The sequence below is a fragment of the Macaca nemestrina genome, chromosome 8, assembly GCF_043159975.1.
Source record: "Macaca nemestrina isolate mMacNem1 chromosome 8, mMacNem.hap1, whole genome shotgun sequence".
NCBI classification, from domain to species: Eukaryota; Metazoa; Chordata; class Mammalia; order Primates; family Cercopithecidae; genus Macaca; species Macaca nemestrina.
In genome coordinates, this window is record NC_092132.1 from 4,630,790 (window position 1) to 4,646,895 (window position 16,106).

Genomic DNA, 16,106 nt, shown 5'->3' on the forward strand with positions numbered 1-16,106 from the left:
CTTTATTCCCTTTAATTACAAATAATATCCCTTTCATAGGTATACAGCATTTTGTTTATCCATTTATATCAGTTGACAGACAAGGACTGTTCCCCATTTTTAGCTACTGTGAATAATACTGTTAAGAACATTCATATACATGTTTGTGTTTACTTATTTGTTTTTTTCAAAGATACAGTCTTGCTATGTTGCCCAGGCTGGCCTCTTAATTCCTTGGCTCAAGCGACCCTCCCACTTCAGCCTCCTGAGTAGCTGATGCACATGTTTTTGTGTGGATATATACTTTCATTTCTCTGTTACATATACCTGAAAGTAGAATTGCTGGATCATATGCTAGTTCTCTATTTAGTTTTTCAGGAATAGCCATACTGTCTTCCATAGTGACTACACCATTTTACATTCCCATCAGACTGGCCTGATTGGTTTTCAACTCCTGACCTCAAACAATCTGCCCACCTTGGCCTCCCAAAGTGCTAGGATTACAGGCGTAAGCTACCGTGCCCTGCCCAAGATTTAAGTTTTCTTCTAAGAATCTTAGAGTTTTTAACTTTTACATTTAGACATGTAATCCATTTCGAGTTAATTTTTGTGTGTATTGGGAGGAAGAGGTCAAACTTCTGTTTTTCACGGGTAGCTGTCCACTTGCCACAGGATCATTTGTTGAAAAGACTGTTGTTTCCGCATTGAAATGTCTTAGCATCTTTTTATCATTCTTCTCAACTAAGCTCTATTAGGAAAACGTCTTTCTCTATTCATAAAGTACAGGTTTGTCAAAATCCAGAGGTTCATTCATATGATGCTCTGTTGATTTTACAGCCCAGCAGACCGGGTTATCCTAGTCCGAGGTCCAGCGAAGGATTTTATCCCAGCCCACAGCACATGGTACAAACCAATCATTACCAGGTATGCCAGTCATTACGGGTATAAACTGTGTTACTTGATTATTTAGCACTTTTGGGATAGAGAGGTACATTGTGCATGTTTTTATTTGTGTACTTATGAGTATGATTTGGCCGATAGAAAGCTGGGAAAGTGGTTACCCTAATCATTGACTGATGTTGTCTCAATACCCCACACAGAGGGCGTTTGCTTTCACGCCTTCTTCAAGTGGACAGGGCCAGGGCCTGCTGCCATTCTTAGGCACGTTTTCATCCACTCGCTATGGTAAAAGGCAAGGTGAAGCCAGCGGGCACACACTCTGCAGAGGGAGTACTGAACTGGACAGTTTTTATGGAAGGCAAGAATAAAATTCAAAATTAACAGAACCCAGATGAAATACCCTATGGACAAGTGTGAAAAGTGTTAGATTTATAGACAGATACCCTGTGCAAATTAAAAAAAATTATCCTTGAATGAAAAGGGCCTGAAACAAAGTAAACAATTCATTTGTTTCAAGAAAAAGTTATTAACTTTTACTGAGGTATACCTTACAATGCGCACAGGTCTTTGTTCCGACAGATGCATACCCCAGTGCATCCCATCCTCACTTCAGGATATAGAGCGTGTCTGTGACCCCGGCAGTTCCTTTGTGCCCCTTCCCATCAGGCACCTCCTGCCCCAGGAGCAACCACTCTTCTCACTTCTAGTATCAGAGATTTCTGCTTGTTCTAGAATTTTATATAAATAGATCATATAGAGTGTGCTTTTTAGGCCTTATCTTTTTTTAACTCATTGTAATGTCTGTAGAAGTCAGAGTCCTATTGAGGGTGTCGGTACTTAACCTTTCCTACCTCCTTCACAGAGTTGTTGAAAGCATGGTTTAAATTAAGGCCTCTTGGGTCAAAATGGGCAAAAAATCTTAACTTTGGTACTTAACTGTCAGTAATAAGGGAGAATGTAAGCACTTTCTTATTAGAAAAGATAGGTCAGTGGTAGTTTAGAACAGCAAATTTCAGCCTCTTTAGCCTCCAGATTCTAATGTATTAATTCTGGAGCCCAAGAATAGCTTATCGTTAGCAAGCAACCTCAGTAGGTTCTGAGGTAGATGACTCAGTCAGACCTATGTTTTGGGAGACATTGTTCTGAGATGGCCGCTTGCCTGGCAGAAGAGGAGTGAATCATTTTTCTTGGGCACCTGTCTGTTCATTCAGCAGGGTTGCACTGAATGTTCATCTACTCTGCCTGGCACTATTCTAGGCACTGGGAATATGAAGACAAATAAAGTACTCTTTTTTCTCATGGAAGGAGCTCACAGGGCCCTTTGTCAGTTTAGATTACTACCAGTTCCATAAGTGAAGAAGCCAAAACCCTGACCCAGCACAAGGGTCAGAGCAATGGGAAGTACACAGGTGGCCTAAAGAAAGAAACCCCACCTCTATGATTGCTGAGAGACCCTGAGCTCTGGCAAACAAGCAGATGGGCCCCAGAGTCTGTGCCTGGCTGGTATGGAAAGTGAACTGGCCCTGAGTGGGAATTGAATACGAGCATTGTTTTGAGAAAACATGACAGCACCTGCTTAATGAGACAAGCTGTTAGCAGAGAGACAGTTCTCTTTGTGTCCCAGCAGGCCTGGTCTGTGGCACTGTCAAGATTTGAAACTCTCATATGTGTTTGTTAGTGGCTGTCTGTCACCAGTGCAGTGGAAGCCCCTGAGAGTGAGGACTTGTCTCTATTTTAAGGGCTTAGAACAGCGTGTAAAAGTGAGTAAATAGAGAATTAAGTAAAACATTGATTTTTTTCATTGAACTAATGTGTGATTAACCTTTCCCAAGCCTAAATTTTCCTCTCTTGTAAATGAGACCAACTATGAGACATTTCCTGAAGTTACTTCATTTTTAGCCTAAAGTGATCCTTCTACATGGTTACTATTATGTAGAAAACTGCCTTAGACTATTTTAAACCTCCTTGTGAAAATTCCTAAATGTTGTCTGGCAATAATATGTCCCTTTTCACCAAAAATCTTGATATAGCATTTTGCATTTAGTAGCAGTTTTTATTATTAAGATATTTTCATTCAAATAAACTGTGAGAACTAACTATATGTCTCACTTGAAAATTCATTAATTTTATATTGTCCATATGGAGTTTTGGTATAAATTAATGCCTAGAGACCGAATAAATGCACAAAACCTTTGTTGAAGGGTGTGTTGATATTTGGAAATACAGTTTTGGCTGTGCTTTATCTCACTAAAAAATTAACTGACAACACCCACCATGCAGCACTAGCCTAATGAGGTGTGGAAACTAATACTGATTCTGTTCTCTGTCTTTCTCTTGATTGAGAGAAGGAACCATATAAAGAAACCTGTCTTATTTTCCCTCTGCCTTGAAATTTTTCTCTATGTCCAACCGAATGTCTTCTCTCTGCCTTAGTCATCATTGTTAGAATTTAAAGGTACGACTTATCCTACCATCAGCTCTCAGGTCATTAGAGGACAAACAGTTGAGGGGTTTTGTGTGTGTGTGTTTTGTTGTTGTTATTGTTAGGGGATAGTGCTTGGTTGGGCAGGAAAGGGGGTTTCTAGAGCAGAGTGTGGCACAGCCATTTTTGTGGCTTCCTGTTGCTTTTGCATCCAAGGATGGCCTGCCCTCATTATTTTAGTAAATGTGAAATTCCAAAGAAACAATTTCTTATTTTCTAGTATATACTTGCACTAGCTCTCTAATGCAGCCATAACAAATGTCCTTTCTTGAGACTTTAGCTGAGAGTCCATTTCCTTGCCTTATCAGCTTCTATAGGCCACCCACATGCCTTGGCTCACAGTCCCCTTACTCCGTGTTCTGAAGCCAGAAGTTTTTTGGGTTTTTTTGTTTTGTTTCGTTTTTTTGTTTTTTTGAGACAAGAGTCTCGCTCTGTCACCCAGACTGGAGTGCAGTGGCGCGATCTCGGCTCACTGCAAGCTCCTCCCCCCGGGTTCACACCATTCTCCTGCCTCAGCCTCCCGATTAGCTGGGACTACAGGCGCCCGCCACCGCGCCTGGCTAATTTTTTGTATTTTTTAGTAGAGATGGGGTTCACCGTGTTAGCCAGGATGGTCTCATCTCCTGACCTTGTGATCCGTCCACCTCGGCCTCCCAAAGTGCTGGGATTATAGACTTGAGCCACTGTGCCCGGCCCAGAGCCAGCAGTATTAACTCTCTCTGACCCTTCTTCAGTGGTCCCATGTCCCTCCCTCCTCTTACACTTCCCTCTTGCACTTTTAAGGACCCTTGTAATTACACTGGACTCACTCAGATATCCTGGATACCCTCCCATCCCAAGGTCCTTGACTTACAACCACATTTGCAAAGTCTCTTTCACCATGTAAGGAAACATATTCACATGTTCAAGGGATTAGAACATGGGTATCTTTGGGGGGCCATAATTATGCCTACCACAATATTCTCTGTAATTTTAGTTTCCTTTGTGTATGAAGCAGAACTGTGCAGATGTTATAGTTGAACATTACCTTGCCTCCTTACTCATTCACAGGTTTCTGGCTACCCTGGTTCACATGGAATCACAGCCATGGCTGGCAGCATCTATCCAGGTCAGGCATCTCTTTTGGACCAAACAGATTCATGGAATCATAGACCTCAGGAGATAGCAATGTGGCAGCCCAATGTGGAGGTAAATCGGGTGTCTTGGGCTTCAGTTTGTTAACTTATAAAGGATGGCAAAGCTGGGCATGGTGGCTTACACCTGTAATCCCAGCACTTTTGGGAGGCTAAAGTAGGAGGATTGCTTGAGCCCAAGAGTTTGAAACCAGTCTGGGCAACATAACGAGACCCTGTCTCTACAAAAAATAGAAAATTAGTCACGTATGGTGGTATATGCCTGCAGTCCTAGCTACTCGGGATGCTGGGGTGAGAGGATCGTTTGAGCCTAGGAAGTTGAGACTGCAGTGAGCTGAGATCGTGCCACTGCACTCCAGCCTGGGCAACAGAACAAGAACCTGTCTCAAAAAAAAAAAAAAAAAAAAAGTAACAAAGCATGGCCTAAGACACCTTTTATTTCTAAATCCTAAGATTTATTGATTTTAATGACTTTTTTTTTTTTTTTGAGACAGAGGCTCACTCTGTCTCCCAGGCTGGAATGCATTGGTACGATCTCGGCTTACTGCAACCTCTGCCTCCCAATTGTTTGAGGCAGATTCAAACAATTCTGCCTCAGCCTCCCGAGCAGCTTGGATTACAAGCGCAAGCCACCACGCCCAGCTCATTTTTGTATTTTTTAGTAGAGGCAGAGTTTCACCATGTTGGCCAGACTGGTCTTGAACCCCTGACTTCAAGTGATCCACCCGCCTCAGCCTCCCAAAGTGCTGGGATTGCAGGCTTGAGCCACCATGCCCGGCCATATTTTAATGACTTAATTCAAAGATCAGGATACTCCATCTACTCAAATGCTTTCTGGTTTCATGAACTTTTTTAACTAAAAGAACCCAGGGAGAAATACTAAAATCTTTAGTCCATATATTTGAAAGGCAAAGCCCTCAGTGGAATATAATCAGCATATGCATGAGGCCAACGAAGAAACAGGAAGACAGAGCATTCAGTTCTTTGGATCATGTTAATTTTTACTAAATTTTCCTGGTAAAACCAAGAACTACTCTTACAGTTTAAAAATTTATTTGAGCTGGGTACAGTGACACACACCCATAGTTGCATCTACTCAAGGGGCTGAGGTGGTAAGATAACTTGAGCCTAGGAGTTCAATGCCAGCCTGGGCAACATAGCAAGACCCCATCTCATTAAAAAGAAAAAAAATTACTTATTTGAATAAAAGAGCATCTATAGTTGTCTGCTACTTATGTTCTTTTATTTAATATTTAATACTCTATAATATGTATCATATTTCAGCCTTCTATTCTAGATTGTTTCTACTTTTTTACTATAAGTAACAATGTATTCTTTGCACATATTTTGTGTTATTTCTTTAAAATAGACCCCTACAAGTGAATCTGTGAGCTAAAGGGTTGTATACTTGTTAAAGATGCTTGATGCACATTAAATTGCACCCTGCAGAAAAGTTACTCCCACAAGCACGGTATGAGAGATCCTGTTTCTACCATACTTGCTGTTCTGCTTATCTTTTCTTGAAAGACGCATAAAACAATGTAAGAACATAGGAATAGACTTAAGAGACTGGACATGCTGTTTTCAACCCTTCTTCCAGGACTCTACAGCATTGGACCTGCGAGGGATTGGGCAAGTGTTGCCAACCCACCTGATGGAAGAGCGGCTAATCCGACAGCAACAGGAAATGGAAGAAGATCAGCGCTGGCTGGAAAAAGAGGAAAGATTTCTGGTAATTGTGTTTCTGAAAGGCTTCTTTGACTTTTTAAGCCATGTTAGAGTCTACTATATTGCAAATTATTGCAAAATGTTATGTTTCAAAGCAGGAGAGTTAGTTTTACAACTACTCCTTAAAACTTGCAATAGGCCGGGGCCGGGCACAGTGGCTCAAGCCTGTAATCCCAGCACTTTGGGAGGCCGAGACGGGCGGATCACGAGGTCAGGAGATCAAGACCATCCTGGCTAACACAGTGAAACCCCATCTCTACTAAAAAAAAATACAAAAAACCAGCCGGGCAAGGTGGCGGGCGCCTGTAGTCCCAGCTACTCGGGAGGCTGAGGCAGGAGAATGGCGTAAACCCAGGGGGCGGAGCTTGCAGTGAGCCGAGATCCAGCCACTGCACTCCAGCCTGGGCAACAGAGCGAGACTCCGTCTCAAAAAAAAAAAAAAAAAAAAAAACTTGCAATGGGCCGGGCACGGTGGCCTATTTGGGAGGCTGAGGCAAGCAGATCACCTGAGGTCAGGAGCTCGAGACCAGCCTGGCCAACATGGTGAAACCCAGTCTCTACTAAAAATACAAAAAGTAGCCAGGCGCATGCCTGTAATCCCAGCTACTTGGGAGGCTGAGGCAGAAGAATTGCTTGAACCAGTAGGCAGAGGTTTCAGTGAGCCGAGATCATGCCATTGTATTCCAGCCTGGGCAACAAGCGAAACTCCATCTCAAAAAAAAAAAAAAAAAAAAAAAAAAACTACTTGCAATAATATGGCTGGATGTGGTGGTTAATGCCTATAATCCCAGTGCTTTGGGAGACCAAGGCAAGAGGATCACTTGAGCCCAGGAGTTCAAGACCAGCCTAGGCAACACAGCAAGACCCTGTCTCTACAAAAAATAAAAAAAATTAGCCGGGCATTGTGGCTTACACCTATGGTCCCAGATACTTGAGAGGCTAAGACTGAGTCCAGGAGTTCTAGATTGCAGTAAGCTATGATTGTGGCACTGCCCTCTAACAGATCCAAAATCCCTGTATCCAAAACCCATAAGGGCCATGTGTGTTTCATAATTCAGTATTTTTTAAATACTAAAAAGTTAGTGTAATATGCTGAACATTATACATTATTTAAGACTCTAACAACATGCCAGAGTTAAAACCACCAGTATTTCTATAGCAAAATGGAAATAATCACATTAACAGTTAAATAAAGATTATAAGATGCTTCATCTGTTCAGGTTTTACTACCATATTAGTTTGTTTCAAACATAGAAAAGCACACTTAACATTTTCAGAACTTTTTAGGTTTTAGAAATGAGGATAGAGGAATGTGGACTTGTCCTTTTATTATCTTCATTTTAACAGAACAGGAGAGAGAGACCCAGAGAGCCTCTGTGCCACAGAGCAAGACGGTCTCTTACAGGAAAAGAAAAAAGAAAGAAAAAGCTTGCGATAATGGATTATTTGCTTTTATAATTATCTTTTAGGGATAAATTTCTCTAAAATTTTAGTAGTATCATTTTGGGCTCAGAGCTATGAGCATTTGTTTGGTTTTTCATTACCGCATTGTTTACCCAGAAACAACTCCTGCTTCCATGTCAGCTTACATATAAACTATTGCATCTTGCTACTGCAGGCTGTGTAACAAGACAGCTAAGATTTGCCTTCCTGGCATTTATGGCTGATGTGAACCTCCTTCCGGATGTGTCTGGACATATGCATGGGAAATGTCTTCCTTCAGGCAACCCTTATTGAAAACCACTTCAGAAGTCCCTTGGGGACAGAGAGGAAGTGGTGGGACAGAGCAATCTCTGTATGTTACTTGACACAAAGGTCCTTTTAGACTCATGGTCCCTGCTGCCAAGCAATTCTGTGCCCTCAGCCTCAGAACTAAGGACTGTGAGAACCTATTCCCCACTCTCCTTGAACCCGGAATAGCTATTTCAGTCTTCCTGTAGTTGCCTCAATCATATTATGGCCGAAAGAAGCCAGGATTCATAATTTAGAGCCAGTAACTTTACCTGGTCTCTCATGCTTTGCATCATTAAACATTCACTGACACTAACTTTGTGTTAAATTTAACCAATTTAGAATTTTGAAAGCATAGGATAAAACTTTCCTTCTGAATTAAAACAAATCTTGAGATTGTAAGGCAGATGGGAAAAAAAATTGTTATTTTTAGCCTGGCACGGTGGATCACACCTGTAATTCATCCCAGCACTTTGGGAGGCCAAGGTGGACAGATCACTTGAGGCCGGGAGTTCGAGATCAGCCTAGCCAACATGGTGAAACCCTGTCTCTACTGAAAAAAAAAAAAAGAAAAAAAGGTGCAGTGACTCATGCCTGTAATCCCAGCACTTCGGGAGGCTGAGGCGGGCTGATTACTTGAGGTCAGAAGTTCGAGACCAGCCTGGCCAACATGGCAAAACCCCGTCTCTACTAAAAATACAAAAATTAGCCAGGTGTGGTGATGCGTGCCTGTAATCCCAGCTACTCAGGAGGCTGAGGCAGAAGAATTGCTTGAACCTAGGAGGCAGAGGCTGCAGTGAGCCAAGATGGCACTCCAGCCTGGGTGACAGAGCAAAACTCAAAAAAACAAAAATTAGCCAGGCATGGTGGTACACACCTGTAGTCCCAGCTATTCAGGAGGTTGAGGCATGAGAATTGCTTGAACCCAGGAAGAAGTGGTTGCAGTGAGCTGAGATTGTACCGCTGCACTCCAGCCTGGGTGACAGAGTAAGACTCTGGAAAAAAGGGAAAAAAAAATGTTATTATTTACTACCACTAATCTGAGTGAATTAATTTGGATATTATATCTATTCTAAGAACATATGTTCTCTAGCCCTACATTTCAAAACTATTTTTTGTCCAGATAGCCTCTTTTACCAGGCAGCATTGATTTGTATTTTTAAAGGTAGATGTTATAAATTCTCCGAGCTAGAGTTCTTGTATTTCAGTCCCATATATGACTGCATTTGGACAAAGGGTTTGCTACCAAATGTTGTGAAATGCTACTGCTGTTCTATTGCTCTGACAAAGAAGAACATCAGGAAGAGCAGAAGAGGACCCTGTGTATCACTAGGGGTATTGGGGGAGGCAGCAGAGTGGATAGCATTTGAGCCAAGGCTTAAAGGAGAAATTGGAATTTTTAGGGCAGACAGGCTAGGGAAATACATTCCAGGAAGAGTGAAGAGTGTGGGTAATGACATGGGGTCAAAAGGCTATATTCCAGCCAGGCACAGTGAATAATCTCAGCTGCTCGACAGGTTGAGGCAGGGAGATCGCTTGAGTCTAGGAGTTTGAGAGTAGCCTGGGCTTAGCAAGACCCTGTGGCAAAAAAAAAAAAAAAAAAAAAAGCCCTAAAGGGAGGAGGATCAAGTACCCAGAATTCCTTATATAAAATGTCTAATCTCTAACAAAAAATTACAAGACATACAAAGGAACAGAAATATATATGAATGATACACAAAAGAAAAAAAGACTGTTGTGGCTGGGCACAGTGATTCACGCCTGTAACTCCAGCACTTTGGGAGGCTGAGGCAGGTGGATCATCTGAGGTCAGGAGTTCAAGACTGGCCTGGCCGACATGGTGAAACCCCTTCTGTACTAAAAATACAAAATTGGCATGCCTATAATCCCGGCTACTTGGGAGGCTGAGGCAGGAGAATCGTTTGAACCCGGGAGGCGGAGGTTGCAGTAAGCCAAGATCATGCCACTGCACTCTAACCTGGGCAACAGAGCGAGACTCTGTTTAAAAAAAAAAAAAAAATGCACACACACAAACTGTATTATAAGAACTTCCTGTATCTGGATGTGACCAAAGCAGAGCATGTTTGTGGGGAAATGGAAAATATTTCTTACTATGTGTTTTGGGTTTTGTTTTTACCTTAATAACCATGTAATTGGAGCATCTTCATTTGGTCCTAAACCTGTCTGTTGGGTAACTTCTGAGATAGCTTGCCTGGTGCTAAACTTGGAGGCCATGATGGCATCGAGGCAATTTCCCACTCAAGTACCTTTCCTTTTTTTTTTTTCCCCAAAACAGGGTCTCACACTGTCACCCAGGGTAGAGTGCAGTGCAGTGGCACAATCACGGCTCATTCCAACCTTGACCTCCTGGGCTTAATCTGTCCTCCCACCTCAGCCTCCCAAGTAGCTGGGACTGCAGTCACGCACCACCACGCCCAGCTAATTTTTGTTTTTGGTAGAGTTTTATCATGTTAGCCAGGCTAGAACAAGCATCTTTCTTAATGCTCGTAAGTTGGTATTGTATTTTTATCTTTGCTTGTTTTCCTTACTAGACTGAGCACCTCATGAGTGCAGAGACCATGGACCATGTCTTCTTTTTGTGTCACCTCAAGGATGACACATTACCTACACCAGGGTTTCTCAGCCTGGGCATTGTTGACATTTGGGACTGGGTAATTCTTTGTTGTAGGAGACTGTCCTATGAATAGTAGGAGTTCTTAGCAACATCTCTGGCCTCTACCCACAAGGTGCCAGAGAACCTTACTGAGTGCCAAGCGTGAAGCTTGAATGAACTTACTGTATTATGATGTGCAGTCCTGCGTTCTCTCCCCCAACCCCCTGTACTCTCACACATGCTCACTCTCACCCTCTTTCTCTAATAAAACATAAATTCCTTAATGGCAGCAGCTGTGACTTAACTGTCTTCATCCTGCTTCATTTTTCTCCTAATATTTCTCACTGTGTGACAATGTCTCACTTGTTTTCCTGTCTCCTCCACTAAAGTGTAAGCATCACAAAAATGAGAACTTTATTTATTCAGCACTCTCCCCCAGCTCCTATAGTACCGTTTGTTCAGCAGTAATAAGGCTCAAGCAGTATTTATTAAGCGAATGAATGTACTGCCATACAGTGTTAAGCATCTAAATGTTAGAGGTCAAGAGGGAGGAAGGAAGAATCTGGGGCAGGAATCATAGCGTTTGTGTCACTATTTTTCATCTAAAAACAAGTAATGCATGAACCCTGGGGAAGTAGATATAATTATTTTACAAATGAATAAATTAAAATGTAATAGACATAAAAGTCATGGGGGACCTTTTAAAGTTCAGTTCCCCGGGACTAGAGAATTGCAGTGGATCTGGAAAGGCCAAGGACCTAGAGTGATAAGAAGCACCCCAGTTGATTTTTGAGACGTGGTCCCAAGGTCACTCTCTGATGTTAGGCCTGGCAGTGTTTTTTAAGATTTGAAGCAGATGTCATCTCAGAAAGATCACCTTAGGGTCGGGCACCGTGGCTCGTGCCTGTAGTCCCAGCACTTTGGGAGGCCGAGGCGGGTGGATCATCTGAGGTCGGGAGTTAGAGACCAACATGACCAAACCCCATCTGTACTAAAAATACAAAAATTAGCCAGGTGTGGTGGCGCTGTCCTGTAATCCCAGCTACTTAGGAGCCTGCAGCAGGAGAATTGCTTGAACCCAAGAGGCAGAGGTTGCAGTGAGCTGAGATTGTTCCACTACACTCCAGCCTGGGTGACAGAGTGAGACTCTGTCTCAAAAAAAAAAAAACCACTTTAGCCTTGCCTTGCTGACTGATGGCTCAGAGGGCAAGATAGGAAATGCAGAGATCCATTAGGAAGTTGAGTGGTCATTCAAATAAATGACAGCAGGATCTAAGCTGGAAGAGGCAAAGTGGGAAGGAGCAGAGAAAACAGACTTAAAAGGGACAAGATTGGTGAATTGGTATAGGAGGTCAAGAGGAAGGAAGAATCCAGGACAGAAATCATAGCATTAGTGTCACCAAAAGTAACATTGTGCTACAAAATGAAATAAAATTCAGAATGAGGAGTCCATGTCAGGGAAACATGATGATGCCAGGTTTGGACATTTGGGATATGCAAATGGGAATGCAGAGGAGGTGGCTGGATATCAGGCATAGAGCCCCCAGGAGGTGGTCTGGGCTAGAGATTCAGATTTTTAGACAGCCGCATGGAAAGCTTGGCAAACTGGGAATAACGCCTGGTGCAGGTGTAGTGTGAGGACTACCCTGACCATCTGTCAGTTGGAAGGTAGTGTGTGTCGGATGTAGAAGCGCTTGTGACACTGTCGAGTGGTGATGGTGGCAGCTAGGTGTCTGGGTATGCACACACATGCTTTATGGTCCTTCATTTGGTGAAGGGACTCTAACAATGATAATTGTATCTCATTGTGGTCCTTTTTATGCTGTGTATGTGTAAAAATTACTGTTGGTTTCCATGGTATCTGCTATTTACAAGCTTGATTCTGTGCCTTGGCCTTTGGCATGAGCTAGACCCAGAGCTATTGGTCTGTGTCCTTGTAGCCACCAGGCCAGACCACTGCACCTACTTTTAGGTTAATCAGGTCATTGTTGAAGCTGTGTGTCATAAGTCTTTCTGTCCTCTTAGGCCAAGGAAGCTTCCAGTACAGGGCTTCTCAAACTGCATGGAAGGGCCAGTTTGTATCTTTCTAAACCGTTGCAGACCAATACTCTTGTAAAATAAAATTTCAAAATCATTGACTAGAAAGACATAAAAATATAAGCCAGACTTTTTTGACGGCCCAAAAATTACTGTTTCAGATTGCTATAAAAATGTCTAAAGATGCTTACCGGGCCGGGCACGGTGGCTCACGCCTGTAATCCTAGCACTTAGGGAGGCCCAGGCGGGCGGATCACGAGGTCAGGAGATGGAGACCATTCTGGCTAACATGGTGAAACCCTGTCTCTACTAAAAAATACAAAAAATTAGCCAGGCATGGTGGCAGGCGCCTGTAGTCCCAGCTACTTGGGAGGCTGAGGCAGGAGAATGGCATGAACCCAGGAGACGGAGCTTGCAGTAAGACGAGATCACGCCACTGCACTCCAGCCTGGGTGACAGAGCGAGACTCCGCCTTAAAAAAAAAAAAAAAAGATGCTTACCTGCTGTTTTCATCTTCATAAACTGGTTCATTCCCAGACCCACCCAGACCTACTGCTCTGGTCCTGCCATTTACTTCAGTAAGGTCAGCTCTGCACCGTGTTAGATAAGTTCTGTTCTTATTTAAAAAATTAACTTGCTTTAGTATTACCCAAATTTTAGATCAAAACCAATGTCTTTTGAATTCCTTCTGCTTTCAGAGATCACATCATCACATCATTTTTTATGGTTGCTACTGCTAGTCACATCTCTTACTTTTTGAGTACTTCAGTGGGTCAGGAGTCCCCCCTCTGGATCTCTGCATTATCTCAACGACTCTGCACAGAATGTGTTTTATCGTAGCAGCCCAGATGCTCTTGCTCAAGGTCAGGTGGCCCCACAGAAGATACTCTGTGCTATACCTAGCTCTCCTTTTTTCTTTTTTTTTTTAATTGAGACAAAGTCTCACTCTGTGGCCCTGACTGGAGTGCAGTGGCACAATCCTAGTTCACTGCATCCCTAACCTCCTGGGCTCAAGTCATCCTCCTGCCTCAGCCTCCTTCCAGAGTAGCTGTGACTACAGGCATACGCCACCAAGCCTGGCTAATTTTGTTAGTTTTTTTTATAGAGATAGGGTCTCACTTTGTGGTCCGTGCTGGTCTCAAACTTCTGGGCTCAAGCGATTCTCCCACCGTGGCTTCACAAAATGTTGGGATTACAGGCATGAGTCACCCCACGGCTGGTCCCACACTCCCTTCTCTTGTTCCCACGTCAGATACTGTCCTTTCTGAAATAGTTCTGTGCCTGCAAATATACTCTGAAAGCTGTCTTACAAAGTGAGTGCCAGAGAGTGCTGGCAACCTTAGTTAGAACCTCAGTTGGTTGACAGAGCTTTCTTTCCTATTGGGCATTGCTTAAAAATAGAGTAACTTTGCAACTTGCTTCTTTTTATTACTGTGTGCACAATAATTTTCTAATGTGGTACTATGCTTAAAACAGGATTTTAATTTTAAATGAGAAAGCCCTGTCTATATAAAGCCTACTTTGTGTTTTGAGAAAGAAATATGTGAGCATTTTTCCCTCACATAGCAGATCCAGTCAGTCTGAATGAAAGATGAATGCCAAGACAGGGAACTAGAAAGCAGTGGCACAAGGCTGTCTGTCTGAAGCCAGGCTGCTGTCCCTGCATGTGCTATGCAGCAGGGCCACAGCTCTCCTATTTTTGCCCTCATACCAGATTCCAGATTTGAAAGCAATACAGTATAGTGAAAAGAGAAAAGACTGAGCTATAAACCTTAAATTTGAAGTTTTCCAGAGCCATACCCACCCACATGAGAGTAGAGACTGTAGCTAAAAGGAAGTGTTTTTTTGGTTTGTTTTTGTTTGTTTGTTTTGAGATGAAGTCTCGCTCTTGTCCCCCAGGCTGGAGTGTGATGGCGTGATCTTGGCACACTGCAACCTCCGCCTCCCGGGTTCAAGCAATTCTCCTGCCTCAGCCAGCCGAGTAGCTGGGACTACAGGTGTGCACCACCATGTCCAGCTAATTTTTGTATTTTGAGTAGAGACGGGGTTTCACCATATTGGCCAGGCTGGTCTTGAACTCCTGACCTCAGGTGATCTGCCCACCTCAGCCTCCCATAGTGCTGGGATTACAGGCGTGAGGCACCGCACCTGGCTGAGAATCCATTCTTTCTGATTGACTGTCTCTGGCTGTATCGCTCTTCAGTTCCCAGTGGGCCCTCATCTTTCATTCAGGAGGCCATGTGTGCTGTATGAAGAAAAAAGCTCAAGTATTTATTTCATTCACAGAACACAAGTAGCTTTGATTTTAAATGGATAAGCCTTTCTCATTTTAAAATTAAAATCCTGTCTTCAGGAAAATACCACATTAGGGAATTACACATTAAAGAAAGTCATTTCATGAAATTTATATAGAAATAAAAACAGATTAATTCATGTAAACACATGAAACATAATAGCTTACTCTGTAGGCAAAAATATAAATGAGTTGCATTTTTTGTTTAAGTAAAACAGTAAATATTTCCTGCCTATAGAAGGTACTTACATCTGTTGACTGATTGAAGCCCACCTCCACTGTTGAAGAGCTGTGTTACCCCAAGCAACTAAATCTTTCTAAGTCAAGTTCCTCGTCTATAACATATCTCATGTGCCTTGGATATTAATTGAAGCATTCCTTCAGCAAATAGTTACTACACATCTATGTGCACAATGCTGCCAGGCACTTCTTCAGTTCTGATAATGACTGATTGAGGTAGGTATTATTCTACCTATTTTACAGGTGAGGAACTGGGCCTAGACAGGTTATATGCCTTGTCCAAAGGGGCATGGACAATCAGTTCGCTAGAAAAATGCACAGAGCGTTCATTTCCTCCACCTGTTTGTCCCGTGTTCTACCAGGTAACAGAGATGCAGCGGTGAAGCAGACAGCTTCATAGCCTCTGTCTTCATGGAACTTTGCATCTCATAATAAGAAACAGAAATGTTCAACTATTTGGGGAAAGGGAGGAGGAGAGGAACAAGTCACAACAATATATTTGAGTATCTTCTTTATGAATTGGTTGAGAGTTCTAAGATGACAGCACAGTGGTGCTAGGGCGCAGTGAGAGAAATGCCATCACACATTACTGACGTAGATGAGAATCAGGACAGCCTTGAGCAATTTGGAAACTTATACCAAGATTTTTCAAATGTTCCAACTCTTTGACTTAGGAATTCCTTTCTTAGAAATCTGCTCCAGAGCCAGGCACAGTGGCCGAGACAGGAAGATCACTTGAGCACAGGAGTTTAAGACCAGCCCGGATAACATAGTGAGACGCCCCCCCATCTCTAAAAGAAAAAGGAAAAAAATCTGTCCCAGGGAAACAATCAGGGACTTAGTCAAAGATTTGTATACAAAGGTGTTCATCTACAACCTATTTATAAAGGATTTTGAAAATGACCCTAATGTCCAACAATAAAAGAACTGTTTATTTTAACTCTTATGTGGCACCAACTTAGTACTTTG

The 16,106-nt window shown here is 42.7% G+C and overlaps 1 protein-coding gene across 38 annotated transcripts in view; it reads left to right on the forward strand.

Annotated features, from left to right (window-relative positions):
• Positions 1-16,106, forward strand: part of LOC105488506 (protein tyrosine kinase 2) — a 357,242-nt gene that overhangs the window by 309,152 nt on the left and 31,984 nt on the right. For all 38 annotated transcript variants that reach the window (XR_011606671.1, XM_071067741.1, XM_071067734.1 and 35 more), the window contains 3 exons: positions 817-903; positions 4,412-4,549; positions 6,095-6,226. Coding sequence is in view for 37 of the 38 variants with exons in the window: in XM_071067741.1 (XP_070923842.1) it covers positions 817-903; positions 4,412-4,549; positions 6,095-6,226 (357 nt within the window). In the remaining variant the exon portion in view is untranslated. The remainder of the gene's footprint in view (positions 1-816; positions 904-4,411; positions 4,550-6,094; positions 6,227-16,106) is intronic.